Here is a 19,509-nt window from a genome sequence, read left to right on the forward strand (position 1 = left end):
GTGTCAAAGAGCTCAGCTGGCGAACGTTACATGACCACAACCAGAAAACAGGTGAGCTGTGACGGTGGTTACTTGAGTGATGTCATTTTCAATCAACAGCAAGTGGCACGTATAGAAAATGGCCCCACCTGAGAAGGGTATAAACAAGTGGATTTTTCTGATTAATTTATATTCGACAATAGTGTTAATTTTGTCTACTCATCCTATTTTGATTTAGTCAATTTTTAGTTGAATATAAATCTAGCATTTTAGTCTTTATTTTAGTCCAAGAAAATGTAATTTTATTCATCTAGTTTTAGTCAACAAAAACTGTCAACGTTTTAGTCAAGACAACCATTTTACCCCTGTATATTTTTTGTCAGCAGATTATATTGAACCTTTTTGGATCTAAAACTATTTCACATAACATTTTATCATCTTTTTGATGAATAACAACTTCACACACAATTACAGTGGCTACTATGGCTCCATGCTATGAGCTAGTCAGTTAGCTAGCATTAGTTAGCAGTCGTATTAAGATTATTGTTGGAACGTTATAGCCGTTGGATTAATGTTACGTCATAACTATAATTTAGTTTTTTTTAACCTTTCACTGTGAATCCACCTCCTGTCTGTCCCATGCTTGTGCTGTGTCACATGACAGTGTCACAGACGTGACAGATTAGCAGACAAGATTTTACAAAATCACAATTTTCGTCTAGTTTTCGTTCATAAATTAAAATATCCGTAGATTTTAGTCCAGTTTTTATTAAGAGAAGTACATATTTGTCTCGTCTTCATTAGTCGCCGAAAATGCATACTGATTTAGTTCTAGTTATTGTTTATTAATGAGGGTTTTAGTCTAGTCTAGTTTTAGTCTGGTGAAAAATGTGTGTTGACCAAATTATTTGTTTAGTTTTTGTTGACAAAATTAACAAATACAATATTAATAATTCATGCCGTGTTTAGACTTGTGGGACACGTAGAACCTAGTGTAAAGAATTGTTTTGACTTGACTTCCACTTTATAACAGTGCAAGTCTTTCCAAGAAGCATCGTATTAAACAAATAGTTCAAATGCTATCGTATGACTAGCCTAGCTTATTTGGCGTGAGAGACAGACCTTGTTAACTTTGAGTCACTTCCACACGCTGATCTGATTATATAAGTAAGATTTATCAATGGATGAAGAGATGACGGGGGGGGGGCAGTGGATCAGACTGGCACCACAGGACTGGGTCATTCTCACCCCCCCACCCTCTTTTTTTTGTGCCAGCCGGGCCTCCATTGTTACCATCCTGACCCTCATTAGCACCAGTCAGGGGGACTTTTGTGAATCTCGTCTATAATTGCTCATTTGCAGTAGCGCCACTGACCTGACCGGGAGGAAGCTCCCTCCCAACAAAGTTCCAGTATGGACTCTGCGTTTAGTGGACGCATGGCGATGAGGAGAGGAAGCTACGACGAAGCCGCGGCCTCGCTGCGTCCTGTGAGTACTGGTCTGGCGTCAGAGCACATTCTTTATTCAAATGAAGTTATTACAGATGAACGTTTTCCATCATCTCTTTTATTTGTTTTCATCTTTTGTTTTCTCACTTTTGCTCCTGAATGTCACGTTACATTATGTGAGAAAAGCTGTCATGGTTTCAGTATTTCTGTTTTTGTTTTCTTACAGCACTTTCGAAATATGGCTCAGAGACGTCGCTCTGCTCCGTCGTTGGTTTTGGGAAAGGCTTTGGGCATGCCGTGGTCGTCAATCAGGTTAGTAGGGCGACATCAAAGCTGCTACTAGTCAGCTGTCAGAGCAATAACAGCTGCAAAGTTAACTGTTGATAGTGGAACTACAGTAAAGATACTATAAAGAAAAAAGTCTTTATAGACTGCGTGGCTCACCCAGCATTTACCGTATTTTCCGCATTATAAGGCGCACCTTCAATGAATGACATATTTTGAAACTTTTTCCATATATAAGGCGCTACAGTAGAGGCTGGGGTTACGTTATGCATCCATTAGATGGTGCTGCGCTAAAGGGAATGTCAACAAAACAGTCAGATAGGTCAGTCAAACTTTATAACACATTTACTCCCAGACATTTTTACAGAAGCAGTCCCCTTAAACTCCCGGCTGTTTTACTGGATTTTGACTGATTTTGCAAGCCCTTCCCCCCCCGAATATTGTGTTCTTTTGCTATTAAAAAAAAAAAAAAAAAAAAGGAACCTACCAAAAGAAAGATTAGTTTCTTCTTTTATCAGGAAAAGTACATTTCTGTTTTGCGGCAATTAGCATTAGAATATAGCTAAGTTTCATCATTATTCATAAATCTGATTAAAATTGTGGGGAAACTGCTTGTTTTCAACATGGTCCTGGTTAATCTCTTATACTCTGCTGCCACCTTCTGGCCGTTTTTGTAATTACTACCATTGTTTCACCCGTTCTTTGCAGTTGAGGCTGCATCAAAGCCTTCTGTATGCTCTAGCATAAAAAAACGTGTAAATACATCTTTGGGACACTTAAAACATTTAAAATAGACCGTATTTATACGTTTTTGGAAGCAAACGAGTTATTAGATTACAAACCAGCTTTCTGACAAATCCATTCACTCCCAAAATGAATAAACAGCTGTTAACAGCTTCTAGTGTCTTGCGGCTTAATATTGATCCATATATAAGGTGCACTGGATTATAAGGCGCATAGTCAGCTTTTGAAAAAATTGAAGCCTCTTATGTGCGCCTTATAGTGCGGAAAATACGGTACATTAGAGTCCGCCATTGTTGCATTCATTTAGCCAATTTATTGGTTAACTAAAATGTATGTAATTCAGTTCAATGTCTTTAACACTGTAAAAAAACAAAATGACACTACATGTTAAGCACACCCACTGTGCGGTCGAGTGACATTTTTCACGTGTGGGCTACTTCCTCGTGGCTTACTTTCGTTTTTTTACACCAACCTTTGAAAGATGTTAACACAAAACCTTACGGCCCAAGACCACCACAAACTGGAAAGCACGAACGGCAGCTGATGACTTTCATGAGTGGGCGAACATAATAACCTTTTTTTCTTGAACATGCACTTAAAATCAAACTGGAGGACATGAAACAATCTGCACAATAGAAGACTAGCCAAGACACAAGCCTGGACACATTTAATGTTGTAATTGGTGGTTATTAGTCTAGTAATGGCCGTCTCCAAATGTAAATGCGTCATTCTTAAATGGCTGTTAAAATTTGACAGACATGGTCGTTCATTTTGTTTGGCAGGACACATGGGAGAACATTTAAATGAAGACCCAATGGAATCTCTTCAGGAAATCGTACTCTTCTTTATTTTTTTAATTTAGCTAAATTAGCGTCCAAGGGATCATAATAAGAACAAGTGCTGTGTAAAATAGCTGACTATTTTGTACTTTTTTGTTGTTTACATAAAACAATCGCAATCGAAAGTTAGTTTGGACATTTGTTTTTTGTATGACAAGTTTTCGGTGAGAGGGAAAGTACCAAACTCTACATGAGTAAGACTCTTCTTTCACAGACATTTATATCCAAGAATCGTTCTTGTTTGCGTTGGACTTCCACATTGACTGCGAAGGCACCAGCATCTTTTTAATAAAAAGCTTTTTTTAAAAATTGAATGTCAGCTAAGCATTTAATCCATGAAGAATTTGGAATAAAATGTCAGGGGAGGTGTAAAATAAACAAGATAGTCCGTTGAATATTAAAAGTGAAGGCAGGCTGCTTTCGTTGTCTTTTGTAGTTGATTTGAAGACGCAATGTTGAGGCAGCCATGCCTAATCCCTCTAATGAACAGATATGGATAAAAGGCAATATTGTGTAAAATTGTCTGACTTGCAAATTATTTTAAAACAGACTCAAAATTAACAACTAGACATAAAGAGGTGCGACACTGTAGAATCTATCTGTTTGTCTATCATCCATCTTTCCATCTTTCCATCCATCCATCCATCATTCATTTAACCATTGTGCCATCAGCATCCATCCATTCATCCATCCATCCATCCATCCAGCCATCCATCGTGCCATCAGGCTTAATCCGTCTATCCATCTATCATCCATCCATCCTGCCATCTGTCTATATTGACCGATCCATCCATCCATCCATCCATCCATCCATCCATTGTGCCATTATCCATCAGCCTTCATCCACCCATCTGTCCGTCCATCCATCCATCCATCCATCCATCCATCCATCCATCCATCCATCCATCGTGCCATCATTCACCCATCTGTCCGTCCATCCATCCATCGTGCCATCATCCATCAGCCTTCATCCACCCATCTGTCAGTCCATCCATCCATCCATCCATCCATCCATCCATCGTGCCATCATTCACCCATCCGTCCATCCATCCATCCATCCATCCATCCATCCATCCATCCACCATTCATTCAACCATTGTGCCATCAGCCTTCATCCATCCATCCATCCATCCATCCATCCATCCATCCATATCCATCCATCCATCCATCCATCCATCCATCTGTCCATCCATCCATCCATCCATCCATCCATCCATCCATCCATCCATCCATCCATCCATCCATCCATCCATCCATCCATCCATCCGTCTATATCCATCCATCCATCCATATCCATCCATCCATCCATCCATCCATCCATCCATCATCCATCCATCCATCCATCCATCCATCCGTCTATATCCATCCATCCATCCATCCATCCATCCATCCATCCATCCATCCGTCTATATCTATCCATCCATCCATCCATATCCATCCATCCATCCATCCATCCATCCATCCATCCATCCATCCGTCTATATCCATCCATCCATATCCATCCATCCATCCATCCATCCATCCATCCATCCATCCATCCATCCGTCTATATCTATCCATCCATCCATCCATATCCATCCATCCATCCATCCATCCATCCATCCAGCCATCCATCGTGCCATCAGGCTTAATCCGTCTATCCATCTATCATCCATCCATCCTGCCATCTGTCTATATTGACCGATCCATCCATCCATCCATCCATCCATCCATTGTGCCATTATCCATCAGCCTTCATCCACCCATCTGTCCGTCCATCCATCCATCCATCCATCCATCCATCCATCCATCGTGCCATCATTCACCCATCTGTCCGTCCATCCATCCATCGTGCCATCATCCATCAGCCTTCATCCACCCATCTGTCAGTCCATCCATCCATCCATCCATCCATCCATCCATCGTGCCATCATTCACCCATCCGTCCATCCATCCATCCATCCATCCATCCATCCATCCATCCATCCACCATTCATTCAACCATTGTGCCATCAGCCTTCATCCATCCATCCATCCATCCATCCATCCATATCCATCCATCCATCCATCCATCCATCCATCCATCTGTCCATCCATCCATCCATCCATCCATCCATCATCCATCCATCCATCCATCCATCCATCCATCCATCCATCCATCCATCCATCCGTCTATATCCATCCATCCATCCATATCCATCCATCCATCCATCCATCCATCCATCCATCCATCCATCCATCCATCCATCCATCATCCATCCATCCATCCATCCATCCATCCGTCTATATCCATCCATCCATCCATCCATCCATCCATCCGTCTATATCTATCCATCCATCCATCCATATCCATCCATCCATCCATCCATCCATCCATCCATCCATCCATCCATCCATCCATCCGTCTATATCCATCCATCCATCCATATCCATCCATCCATCCATCCATCCATCCATCCATCCATCCATCCGTCTATATCTATCCATCCATCCATCCATCCATCCATCCATCCATATCCATCCATCCATCCATCCATCCATCCATCCATCCATCCATCCGTCTATATCCATCCATCCATCCATATCCATCCATCCATCCATCCATCCATCCATCCATCTATATCCATCCATCCATCCATCCTGGGCAAAGGAAAAATAAAACTCAAGTTTAACGTTTGCAACAACAACAAAAGATCCCTTGAAAGCCACTGTACTTTACAGTCAAGACTTTTGACTCCATATCGAATCTTCCTCAATAAAATCTGTCAAGTCTGTACTAAAGTGTCTGCGTGTGTCCATCTATGTACCATACATGCTGACAATATCAATTTGGAGGAAAACTGGTGAAAACATCTTCTGTGCTTCTCTTCTCGTAGTGTGCCTCAATTGCTCTTTATGCTCTTGTTTTGAACAGATGTCATTGTACACAACCACACTGCACTTTCGAATTCAGCTGGTGCTTTCCCGTCAGCTTCTGCACCTGAATAATGAATAAACAGCTGCAGATTAACCCATTCATACCCAAACGATAAATTTTATGTGTGTCTTTTGTCTCTCAGGGAAGAGACCTCCTGCTGGGTGTCAGTGGAGCACAGTCCGTTCGTCCTCGGCCTCACCAGCGAGAACGGACAGCTGCTGCTGGACGAGAGCGTTCACGTGACGGAGGGCACGAAAACGAGGGAGCGACACCTCTTCCTCTTCGCTGACGTCATCGTCTTCGCTAAGCTCAAGTGAGACACCCACCTGTCAACAAAATAACCTTTACCCGAGCGGAAATTCCCATGTACAGTACGTTGTACCTACACATGAAAGGTCAAGGTTCACATAAATTGTACACACAAAACAGTGGTGTGCTATTAAGAAGTGCAGCGACTTCTAAAACCACTTCCAAATATTTATATGCGTTACTGGCTGTACAGATGTTAGACATATTTTACACATTTAACTGATTCTATACATAGCTATATGTTATATATATATTGAAACTTGCAGCCTTAGTAACACATAACATATTATTTGTGTCAACCCATCACTTTGGGAAGGAAACAATTTTAGCTTGGAACTGACTGATTCTTACATAAGAAGGACGGAACCACAAAACCACCGAGCGAAACCACTCCCACCGCCACATATTTTCCAAAATGATTCATACTCTTTTTCAGTGCACGCAGATCCCAATTTCTAAGTTTATAGTTGACCAGAAATAGATTATGCGTATAAGTTTCCAGGATCATTTAGAATGGTGTTAAGGATTGTCTGATAGGATCATGAATACGTCTCGCGATATAATTCCCAACATCCTTCCAAATATATATCTATATAAGATGCAATCTGTGTACCATTCAATGCACTTCTTCCATGCTATTTTCTATTATGCAAAAAATATACAGTAATAATAGAAATTTTATAACAAGACCTTTTTCCATGTCATTACAATGTGGTTAGATTTATACTGTAGTATGAGTATTCTATATTCATAAGCATGATAACAGAATTAGAATTAGGATAGTGAAGGGGAAGTAAAGGCAAAACGGGTGTTTTTAGAGTTTATATGCAGACTGTTAGGGAATCTCCACACAGACGTTGAGTTTGTGTTTAGTCACCGTGGCTGAGACTAAACAGAAACCCCTCGCAGTGGACACATGTTGTTTTCGTACCAAATAGTGGACCTCATCCAATTTTTCCCATTTCATTTTCACAAGTTATTTACTACAAATCATGTATCTTTGTTCATCTATTTATGCCCGCAACATTATATGAATAACTAAACTGAAGTAAGTTTCAGTTGTAGTCACAGTGGATGGGAAGGTTTGAAGTTCCTAAGTGGGAGGCAAGTCATGCACTCTCATTTCTCAACCACAGTCTGCCCACTGTTCCAGTCGGGACAACACACGAGGGCGAGCAGTAATTACTGTAAACAGACTCAGTGGTGTATTTGAAACACATGATGACATGTTTTTGTTGTTGACAAGTACACTGTAACGCCCCCGTGGATATCTGGAGCGCTTTGAGCTGATTGAGTGTGGAAAAATTGCAGCAAATTGTCTTCCCGTGCTCGTGAGCAGGTCAACGACCAGCTACCGTCTCAAGCGCCGAGTGAGACTGGAGGACGTCTGGCTGCACGATTTCCAAGATGAGGCTGAGATCGATGAGGGGACGGCGGGAGACGCGGATCTCGGCGTGACCCTCGCCATGGCATGGGGCTTCACTTTTTGTCTGGTGTGTTTCTGGTGAGTTGACACTGAGCAAGACGGTGGAAGCCAGAGTTTTATTATGGAAATGGAGGAAGCAAAACTATAGGGACAGGGCCCTTAATTGATGAATGATTATCCATCAGTCCATCCATAGACATGGCGTTGCTAATTACTTTTTCAAAATGTAATTCTCTCTCTCTCTCTCTCTCTCTCTCTCTCTCTCTCTCTCTCTCTCTCTCTCTCTCTCTCTCTCTCTCTCTCTCTCTCTCTCTCTCTCTCTCTCTCCATCCATCATGTTCTGCAAATTAATTTAAAAAATTTGATATTATGTTACTAGTAACTTTCTCCAAAAAGTAGTCAATTATTCTCTCTCTCTCTCTCTCTCTCTCCATCCATCATGTTCTGCAAATTAATTTAAAAAATTTGATATTATGTTACTAGTAACTTTCTCCAAAAAGTAATCAATTATTCTCTCTCTCTCTCTCTCTCTCTGTCTCTCTCTCTCTCTCTCTCTCTCTCTCTCTCTCTCTCTCTCTCTCTCTCTCTCTCTCTCTCTCTCTCTCTCTCTCTCTCTCTCTCTCTCCATCCATCCATCCATCCAGCGATCTGCAATATTCTACAGATGCATTTTTTGGCAGCCCGCGGCAAATACTAAAAATAATTTTTCAATGCTGTTTAAAAAAAAAAAAAAAAAAAAAAGGGTGTATTAAAAATTTCTAACGATGCAAAGACAAATTTGCAGCTAATAATTCAGTGTGTATAGTATATAGTAAGTATATATAGTAAGTTTCAACAATAGGTGTTTAAAAAAAAATAAAAAAACCTGCCAGACAATTGGGATATACTGTTAAGTCTATCAAAAACAGTTATGGAATAAAATGCTTTTGTACTGTCGGTGCAATAAATCAAAATGGCATTTGCTGTTGAGAAATAATGTTCATAAGATTAAAGGGCCCCTGCGCATTATATTAGTGACAACATAAATTGAATCTTGCTTTGGACAAAGTAAGTCTCGCCACTAATCAAATGTTATATAGTGTATTAGGATTGTAGATATTCTATGGTTATACAGAAGATCATTAAAAATATGATTGCACCTTATTGAGCATCTTTGTACATGTATTTCGAAAATCTGTTTATATGATCCAGCTATCCCTACATCGACGAGGCTTAATCCGTCTATCCATGGTGGTCTTCAAACACCAATGACATCGATGAGTTTTGATGAGTGTTGTTCAGCGGCTTAACATAATACGCGGCGGCCAGTTTGTAAAGCTCAGTCTGAGAAAAAAAAATCTATTTTGCTTATTTGGCAATGTCTTTGTCTGCTTCCACGTTGAAGGCCACTCAGTTCATTGAAGCGTGCTAAAGGACTCGTCAGGCAGGGTCGACTCTTGGGTGTCAACAGCATAATGCGCATGTGACGTCTGCATTATTTTCTTTAAGTTTGTTTATGGAAAAGTAACATCTCTACATTTAGTTAAAAAAGGCTGTTTCAGCTATAGATTTAACCGGGTTCAACAATCTGGTATCATTTCCTCAGTCCGCACAAATGCGTGCTCACAAATTTGATACAACTTCAACGATCCAGCAGTTAAATGAACGCACCAGATCATTTTTCCCTTGACACACCCATATAGTCTGTCCATCCTTCCATCCAGTGTGAATTTAGAGGACACAGTTTACTTCTCATCTGACTTTTGTGTGAAAGACCTCATAGTAAGAAGTCATGTGATGTTGCCATCATAAAAATAGGGAAATAGCAAAGAGAAAGTTTACTCCACGGCATCACAAGATGAAATGTTGCAAAATAGGAATGGTGTGGTTAGCGGTTAAACTCTGCAGAGTTTCTGTGGAAAATGCTGGCTTTTCTGATAAACATTCAGAACAAATGACGCCTTTAGAGCAAAGATGATTCCTGAAGTTATTTTTCACAATTTCAAACAGTTTAAAAAAAAAAAAAACTCGCCAGTTTTCTAGTCTATTGCTTATTTCAGTGTCGATTTAGTGGCGTGGGCACAAACGGCTTCCAAATAATTTCTATTTCATAATTAACATAGACCCAAATGCCTACTTGTAATTGATTGGGTAATGTGAACAATGTAAACATCATCTATATACATTTAGTTACGTCAGGGGTGTCCAAATTACGGCCCGGGGGCCATTTGCGGCCCGCCACACATTTTTTGGCGGCCCGCGGCCAATACAAAAAATAATTTTTCAATGCTGTTTAAAAAAAATAAAAATAGGGTGTATTAAACATTTCTAATGATGCAAAGACAAATGCGCAGGTAATAATTCAATTTCGGAAATAAAAAATAGTTTCATCCACTTGTTTAGTGTCAAGGTCCAATTTGTGAAAACATCACATTAAATGAATGGTTCTTGAGTGTGGTCAGTTTACTACTGATTGTTCTTGTTGTGGTTCAGAATGTCAAGTTGGGATCAGCTGATGCTCAGTGGAGAGGCGTATCGATTATAGTGGCACACAGGGGTCACTATTTGTCTTGTGACTGTTAGCAGTTTTCAGCAAGTAACTGCACATTATATCAACAATTTATAATTGCTTCATTGATTTTTACCATGTTTAACTCATTCACTGCCATTGACAGATTTTTTTTGCTGGTCTGGCAATGAATGTGTTAATAAATAGCTTAAAAAAAAAACTCAAAGTGGCCCTTGCAGCTTTCTATTTTTCTGTATGTGGCCCTCAGAGGAAAAAGTTTGGACACCCCTGATTTACGTCTTTGATTCCGGTTGATTGACAGGTGAACAGACGGTGTTGACAAAAGGTAATGCAAAAGTTCTTGACCGTCTTGTTATAAAGACCAACGAAGCCAACAGGTGCTCAAAGACAAAGAAGAAGAGACCAAATGGGCAAAACAAAAAGTAATGCAGATTTCTATGAGGGATGTGACAGACAGTAGATTTAGCCTCTTGCTAATATGCTATATGCCACACAAGATGACTGTATTTATTTATTTATTTTTGCTAACAACTTTTGTAATTGAGGCATCATTCCATGATGCAACTCATTTCACCTAACGGTAACCTAGTCCAGTTTTTGTTTACAATACAAGTGCAAATTCACACACACGAGGGCAGTATCACCCAGCGACCTTTACAAGATCGCCCCAGTTGAGAAAGGAGAGACACCTATACTTATTAATAGTGGGAAATGTTCTCTCTGATTTTTGGATATGTCTCTTATTATATTTTTGACAGTCATAAATGTACAAATTTAAAGCAATGTGACCAGATGTATCAAATATGACACAAAACAAAAAGTCATACACGCAAGTTAATTTTCAAAAAAAAAAAAAAAAAAAAAAGCTTTTCTTTGTTCAAGAGGATCAATAAATACTCTAGTTACAAAGAATCGGTTCAAGCTTATAGGCAAATAATTGTTTTTATTTCACACTTGATAGGTGGACAGCCATTCCAGATACCCACGTTTTTGTAGAAGAACAGCAAAAAGTCGATTTCCCATATTAAGTCCCTTTTGAATATTCATAGTGCTCCACTACGTCAGTTATGCAGCTAACGTGAGTCCGAAAAGTGTAGCCACCTGCCACTTTCCACAAATGGACTGCAAAGAGCAAGCAAGGGGGAAGTGGAGGCTGTTTGGTCGGGGGACGCCGTGACGCATCTTCCTGTTCCCATGACTGAGTTACACTTTCCGCCTCGACAAGAGCCCCGTGACAGCTCGCGTGGTCTTCATTCCGCCTTTTGATTGTTGCGGAGCGGGTTAGAAAGTCATACTCATGTTGTCGTTTTGCCTTTCAGTTCTCCTCAGGTGAAGGCACGCTGGTTCGATACCCTCCGCAGGTAGATTGTTGATCTCTTTCATGCTGGTTTGTTTTGCTACCTCCCCCAAATGATAATTTTGGTATTGTTATTTTTTTTGGCAGTAATATCCAAGAGGCAAGAGCCAGGGCCGGTTGTGCTTTTTCTTGTCCAGACATCCTCATGAAGGTGTTAGGTGGCATCACTGCAGTAAGCAGCCGTTATTGTCCTTGCAGATTTGAAAATCTCATCTTAAAAACTTTGACTAATCATTTCTCTGTTGATCATTTCAGACTAAAACTCTCATTGGAGGCGGCATGGAACAGTTTGATAACTTTGATGTAAGTATCACCTTCTTTTAATAATGTTAAATAAAAGAGGCAATTATGAAATAATGTGACGGGCATTTTTTGGGGTATAAGGGTAGATTTATTCAGATTTTTGGTACGACACATTTGGTATAGTTTGAGATGTGAATTGACACAATAAACCGAATGTTGCTTAGCATCTGTTAAGCAGATGTCATGGTGAGAAACTTGTCAACTCATTTGAACATGATGAACATCAATGCACGCACAAAAAAGTGCATTATAGATTATAGGGTCAACTTGTCTGCCTTGGTCATTCCTTAAAAAGATGAGAAACTACTGATGTGGCAAGAACTCATTTTGTGTTTTGTTTTTTTCCACAAAAAAAGTTTTATTGTTGAGGTCCTGTTTGACCTGCTTGTCATTCCAAATTAGTATTTTTTAAAATGTATTTATTATTTTTTTAGGCCTATGCAGTAATATAGGGCTCGATCAGACCAGGTGCAAGCGCAACTAAGCTATGTCTTCCATCTAGTGGTGAATGGTGATATTACAACTTAACATCCATTTAAATACATTGGGTAAAACTTTTTTTATTTTTTATTTTTTATTTTTTAAACACAAAATATTATACAAAAAAACCTGATAAATCTCCAATATATATTTTCCGGGAAAACGATCAGTTAGAGATTTTTTTTAAATCTATATATACTTTTTTTTACTTAATGGTGCCAAGACACACATATTTGGGGCTCCACTGTAGTAGATATAATAATTTATTGTAAAAAACAAAATAAATAAAAAAAAAAAAAAAGAAAAAATTGCGGGCGCGGGGTTTTAATCAAGGGGGCACTCCAATGTTGTCGCGGGCAACAAAAGATGTTGAAAAAAAATAAATATCACTAAATCGGTTCTAAAAGATAATCAGTTTAGGTTTTCAATTTTTTTTCAATTACTTTAATGAATGTGAACCAAATTTAGATCTTAAAGGGGAATTTGAGTCAAAAATTTTCTCGGCAAAATGGCAGCTTCCTGAGATGGGTAAAAAATGGTGGAATTTGCTGCTTAATTCATATTCCACAGATGCAGTAATAATCAGAATGCCTTGTTTTGACTAGTGAGGCAGCATAAAACATATTGTAAAAAAAGAAAAGAAAAAGAAAACAAAAGAAAAAAAAAGACTTCTTTAAAATCAAGGCTGTGCCTTACTGCTCAGTATAACCACAGCAATTATACATTGATATGGTTTCACAAATACAGTATAATCCGGCCTCTGCGGGGTAACCGTAACCATAACTACGATGTAGCTTGCGGTGAATACATTATTTCACTTTAGACACCTGAACATACCGTGCCTGTGACTGACATACTGGAACAAAAAATTGTGCATGAAATGTTTAACAAAAAATTTGTATGTAATGTGTTTTAATGAGATTTGAGTGCCACGTTGCTTATTGCACAATATAGTGTGGTTGGTTTCAAACTATAATGTCTAAAACTTCAAATTTGGTCTTATTTTTAGTCCGCGATGAGTACTCATTGCCACTGCGGTATTATGACCGAGGTTGTTGGTTTTGGAAGATTCTTCCCCACCCTCCTCATCTGCATTTCCATGTTCCTCTTTCATACTCAATAACCGTTTTATTTTGTTGCCAGGGAGATGTAAATACTTCAGCTGTGTCCCACTTGTTGAATAACCAAGAGGACAAACTGATGCAGACGCTGGGTGAGTTGAGTTCAACTTCCTTCTTGCAAATGTTCCTCAATGGCAAGTGTGCAACAGGGAGGGGCCGTGCAAAAATGTGCCATATGCGCGGTGGCACGAAAGCAAAGTTGAAAACCGCATGTACAGAGGGAGGAAATAGACAAGTGCAAACACTCGCAATGGCATTCCTCGTCGACAGCGCAGTTTAGAATGAGTTGAGTTCAGCCGAAATGCGAACGTTTGTCAAGCTGATGGATGGAACATTATTGATCCCGGCAGAAACGAAGTGGAACTTGGTGAGGAAGTTGAGGAAGGGCTCGAGTTTCATCAGCAAAGCTCAATCGGACGCCAAGGCTCAGCTTTTTGGGCGGCCCCTCTGCAAAGTGTGCCCCGATGACAACTCTCTCCCGAAACCCATCACAGTAAGTCATTTGTTTGACCTTTACCCTTTAGGATCAATGCTGGCCATTTGCTTCCTTTTTTAAAACAATTTTAGCCATTTTAATGCAAATGTAATGAAACTTCCCATGAGTGTTTTACTGTTTACGTCATTTTTTTTAAAATAAATATGTATTTATTTATAATTTACAATATATTATTTAAAATGTATTATTTCTAAATTATTTTTAAAAACTTTTATAATTATATTATTAATAATACATTTTGGTTTTGTCCGATACACTTGAATTGCATGAAAAAATATTGTTTTTAATTCATTGTTATTGAATTAAACAATTTTTTTCACATTTTCTACCAGATCAATTTTTGGACAAGGCAGAAATTTCTTGTACTGTAATATTCTTAATTTCCAAAAGAGGTATTTAATGGCAACCACCACTCCAATAGAGCAAATGAGTAACACCGTTTTAATGTTAAAAATTAGAGATACACGTTGCTGACCAGAGAAGAATCCTATTTTAATTTTAGAAGTGGATATTCCCTTTCTTTGTTGACATAAGAAACAAAAGTGATATTGAGAAATTGATATTCACCATTAAACTGAATTTTGGAAACAAAATTGAATTTGGACAATTAAAAACAATAAATTAATGTATACTTCATAATATTGTTAAGAAATTGTGATATTATATAAAACCTAATGCAGTAAACGCAAAAAAGGAAACACTCTTTGCTCTATTTCTCCTGCATTTTGTGTGATGTATCTCTGCACAGAGGTGGGTTAGACCTGATATTGGTATGTGTGGTCTTCAAACACCAATGACACATTATTTGTGTTCTAGTCTTTCAGTAATGATCCAGAGGGCCACAGACAAACTGATTATTATTTTGAAAAATCCACCATTTTTTTTTTTTCAATTAATGAATCTGCTGTCCAGGTTGCTTAATTAGCACACTAAATCATCCGAGCACATGCACCTCACGTTCCATTCCCAACCGCACAACAATGTTGACATGGTGATCTAATCTCGATTCCTCCGGCCAGGAGATGCTGGTGTTGCTGAGGAAAAGGGGGCCGTCCACTGAGGGCGTGTTCCGGAAGCCGTGCAACAACAAGAACATGAGGGATGTCAGGGACAGGCTCAACAATGGTCTGGATGTGGACATGAAAGCACAGCCTGTCACTCTACTGGTTGGGCTGCTCAAAGTATGTCCTTCTGATTTCACCACATAAAGTGCTATTATTTCCCCTCTGGCATAAACTTTTAATTGAAAATGAATGCTAGAACCTCTGTGGATAAAAGTTTAGAAAAGTAGATTGCAAAAAAAAAAGAATCTTACTTTCTGAAGGACTTACTATGTAATTTTCCATCTGTCGAAATGCTTTAATTTTCCATAATCATGTTGCTTTCAGCACCACTCAGGCTTAAATTTTGCCTGTTATTATTGCTTTTAGAGTTTTCTAAAAGAACTCCCAGGGAGCCTGCTGGTGTGTGACCTTTTCCAAGAGTGGATGACTGCACTGTATAAAGAAGAGGGCCAGCAGAGAGAGCAAGAGCTCAGAAGGTAGGCTAATGAGTCTCAATGATGTCATCTCACGGCATGCTTTGACTATTACTAATTACACACAATAATGAGCAATTTGTTAATATCAGTATGTGGTGAGTTTAGTGCGAGTTTTCACAGGCATGCCTCCCATTTGCCCCAAAACAAACCACTTCTCTTTTTTTTCTGACTCATTAAAAAAAAAAAAAAAAAAAAAAAAAAAACAGAGCGGCAATTTTGAAACTTTCTTCCGTTCTCTTGTTCCCCTTCCTGGCTCTTATCAGTGTGGTCAACAAGCTCCCCAGGCCCAACAAACTCCTCCTGCAGCACCTCGCCTGTGTACTCCACCACATCGTTGACAATGCTGACCACAACAAAATGGACGCCTATAACCTAGCGGTGTGTATTGCGCCGACCTTGCTGCAGATGGAGGTCACACCGCTTGATGACCAGAAGGAGACGATGAAAAAGGTAGTTAATTACATCTTGTGCTTTTGAGTGGCATGGTGCAGAAAGCCTTGACATGTTATATATATATATTTTTTTTTTTTAATGCCGCAGGTCACGGAGCTCACTCAGTTTCTGATTGAACACTGCGAGATCCTTGGAGAGAATATTCCACACCTTCTGGATACAGATGAAGGTACGTGAACAAATTTAAAACTTATCCGAAGATACTGAGAAGAAGCTAAATCTAGCTAGCGTTGGTTTCGTTTTTTGTTTTTTTTCCCCATCAAAACATGTTCCCATACTTGCTAATGTTGTGAACTGACAAACAAAAATAAATGCTAAATTAGCTAACAGCTGGAAAAGGATATCACCTTACCTGATTAATTTTTTATTTTTTATTTTTTTTTTAGGCTGAATTTGTTAATGCCAGTAACAGTGGCATTAGCACTGTCAAAACTGCTAGCTAGATACTGACCAGAAACAAAATGTAGCTAGAGTTGGCTTTATTGTTATGCCATCAAAACATGTTGCCATAGCTTTGCTAATGTTGTGAAATGACAAAAAAAAAAAGCAAATGCTAAATTAGCTATAGATGAAAAAACAACAACAACAAAAAAAACGGCTTTTTTTTTTTCCTGAAGAGGCTTAATTTGTTAAAGCCAGAAACAGGGGTGTTAGCACTGTCAAAACTCCTAGCTAAATACTGACCAGAAACAAAATGTAGCTAGAGTTGGCTTTATTGTTATGCCATCAAAACATGTTGCCATAGCTTTGCTAATGTTGTGAAATGACAAAAAAAGCAAATACTAATAGATGAAAAAATAAATAAATAAAAAATCACATTACCGGCTTTTTTTCTGAAGAGGCTTAATTTATTAAAGCCAGAAACAGGGGTGTTAGCTAGCTAGATACTGACAAGCATGTAGCAATGCTAGCGTTGACTTTACTGTTATGCCATCAAAACATGCTCCCATAGCCTTGCTAATGTTGTGAACTGACAAACCAAAAAAAAAAAAAAGATAAATTAGCAAATAGCTGAAACAAAAACAAAAACATAACCTGTTTGTTTTGGACTTTTTTTTTCTGAATAGAGGCTTAATTTGTGAATGCCAGAAACGGCGTTTTAGCAGTGTAAAAAATGCGAGCAAAATACTGAGAAGAAAAGAATTAGCTAGCGTTGGCTTTGCTGTTATGCTATGTTATACCATCAAAACATGTCCCCATAGGTTTGTTATAATGTTGTGAACTGGCAAACAAAATACTAAATTAGCTATTGGCTGGGGGAAAAAACAAAACAAAACAAAACAAAACATTATAGCTCAAAAGTGAAAATAATGAGCACAAAGTAACTACCGGTACAAATGTGTTTTCAAATGTCAGGAATAAAAGTAAAATGTCAGAACAATGAAATTTCAAGTATAGATAGCTGAAAAGTGCAAACTCATGCCTATAAACAAAAATATTTACAAACATTCTCACTTGTGGATTTCTTTTACAGACTCGGTGTCCTCCCAACATCACGACTCAGCGTACGACAGCACCGACCCGGACGGAGACGGCGAGGCCGGGGGAAGCGGCTCGTCTCCTTCCCTCAGCCTCAGCGTGACCATTTCGACATGTTCGTCCGACGCCATCTTCAATTCCAAGCCTGCCTTCAACCGTCGCTGCTCCGAGCCCATCATCCTGCCCTCGGTGGACGTGGTGAACCTCTGCGGCCATTCCAGGAGCCACGATGACTGCTCTATTGAGAACTTTGCGGCGCAGCCCTTGAAGAAACAGATCTCCGAAGGCTCCTTCTGGCAACGCCCTGGTTTGTCTTCTTCAAAATTGAGCAGCTGCTCCAACGTAGACCGCTTTCGCTCCTCTGGGAATCAGATGTCGTGCTGCTCGAGCTCTTCCCTCGAGAGCGCCGTCTCCAACCAGTCCGAGGGCTCCGTATTCACCGGCTCCCCGGCAGGCTCGCCGCCGTGCTCCAGGAGGACGAACCAGAGCGTCGTGGCTCCTCCGATGCCTCAGCAGGGTTTGAATTCAGATGAGATGAAGCGTACAAACTCATTGAGGGCCGCCTGTAAGGTCCTCATGCGCACCAGGAGCTTAGGAGGCTTCGGCAGGAACAGTCTGAAGAAAGAGCGCCAGAATGAAAACGCCTTCCCTTGTGAAACACTCCAGGAGGACTCTCAAAGCGAAGCGCTCTCTCCGGTCGAGCCCAAGCGCCGGCCCCTGTCGGCCATCGAGGTCTTCAGGCACGTGGACAGCAAGCTGCCCTGCAGTCCTCCGTCGTATGAGCAGGCGGTGCACAGCACGCCTCTTGCCCCGCAGTACGGTTCCATGACTGTTTATGACGCCATAGCTCTGGAGAGACGATCCCGCCCGTCTTCTGGGAATTATTCCTTCCCGCCCAGCTACTTGGACAGTTGCACGCAAGAGGCACAAGATAGTTTGGAGCGCAGGCTGGTCTTCCGCCAGAGGGCCATGTCCGAGTCGGTGTCGGCGGCGGGTCAGCGGAGATGCAGCCAACCCGTGTTTGAGGAATTTCCCTATGCTAAAGAGTCCTATGTTTGACCAAACATCAAACGGTTGCGCATAAATGACTTGTTATTTCTTTGAGGCACAAATCCACAGCTTCAGGGCCACTTTTCAGTCTGTTTTCTTCTGCTTTTGGCCAGAATTGGATTCCATCCCGATAATTGTGCCTTTGCAGGACATTGCGCCCCAATTGCTCCCCTATGGTTCATTTTGTGCTATGACGTAACTCTCACAGCGTCATAACAAAAGGGACTGTGTTTCCAGGCTACAGTCGTTCAAAATGAACTTTTCTTTCTTTCTGACTGCGGCTAAACTATGCTGGAGAAATGCGTGTACAATGCAAGGTGTTTGTTCTCTTAATTCCAGCTATATGCTGTCTGAAATACCACATATGTATATATATGTATAATACTGTACGTGCCATTCCTGAGTAGTACTATTATAGAGTACAAATGTATTGGTAGATATTTAGTCTATCAAAATGAAGCTATGAATGTACATATTTTGTTTTGACTAATATTTAACGTTGTCATGTATAGTCCACCTTCTTGCAAGCTATGATCATGTGTGGCAAATATAAGTGTACTGCAAAGGAAGGTGACACTAAATATTGTCCCACTTTAGCCTTTTTTTTTTTCATTTTTGTGTCCTCTGCTCGACACTATAAAAATGGCCTTCGACTTTTGCACTTGCGCTATAGTATTGTGTATGTTTTTCTTGCTTGTTGTAAAAGTCTTCTCATTCCACTACATTAAATCACAGTGTTGACGATACGACTTCTGAATTTGTAAACTGAAAAAGAAAGGTGGCAGCAGCTGGAAG

The 19,509-nt window shown here is 39.9% G+C and overlaps 1 protein-coding gene across 1 annotated transcript; it reads left to right on the plus strand.

Annotated features, from left to right (window-relative positions):
- Positions 1-1,301: 1,301 nt before the first annotated feature.
- tagapb (T cell activation RhoGTPase activating protein b) lies at positions 1,302-19,460 on the plus strand. Its single transcript, XM_077510198.1, has 14 exons — positions 1,302-1,467; positions 1,654-1,739; positions 6,334-6,504; positions 7,840-8,004; positions 11,755-11,796; positions 11,880-11,964; positions 12,048-12,095; positions 13,719-13,788; positions 14,047-14,189; positions 15,212-15,373; positions 15,623-15,732; positions 15,996-16,182; positions 16,273-16,354; positions 17,660-19,460. Exons 1-14 carry the CDS (start codon positions 1,393-1,395, stop codon positions 18,721-18,723), a joined length of 2,490 nt encoding a protein of 829 aa, XP_077366324.1. The 5' UTR covers positions 1,302-1,392; the 3' UTR covers positions 18,724-19,460.
- Positions 19,461-19,509: the final 49 nt, after the last annotated feature.

This window comes from Festucalex cinctus, chromosome 21 (assembly GCF_051991245.1).
Source record: "Festucalex cinctus isolate MCC-2025b chromosome 21, RoL_Fcin_1.0, whole genome shotgun sequence".
NCBI lineage: Eukaryota > Metazoa > Chordata > Actinopteri > Syngnathiformes > Syngnathidae > Festucalex > Festucalex cinctus.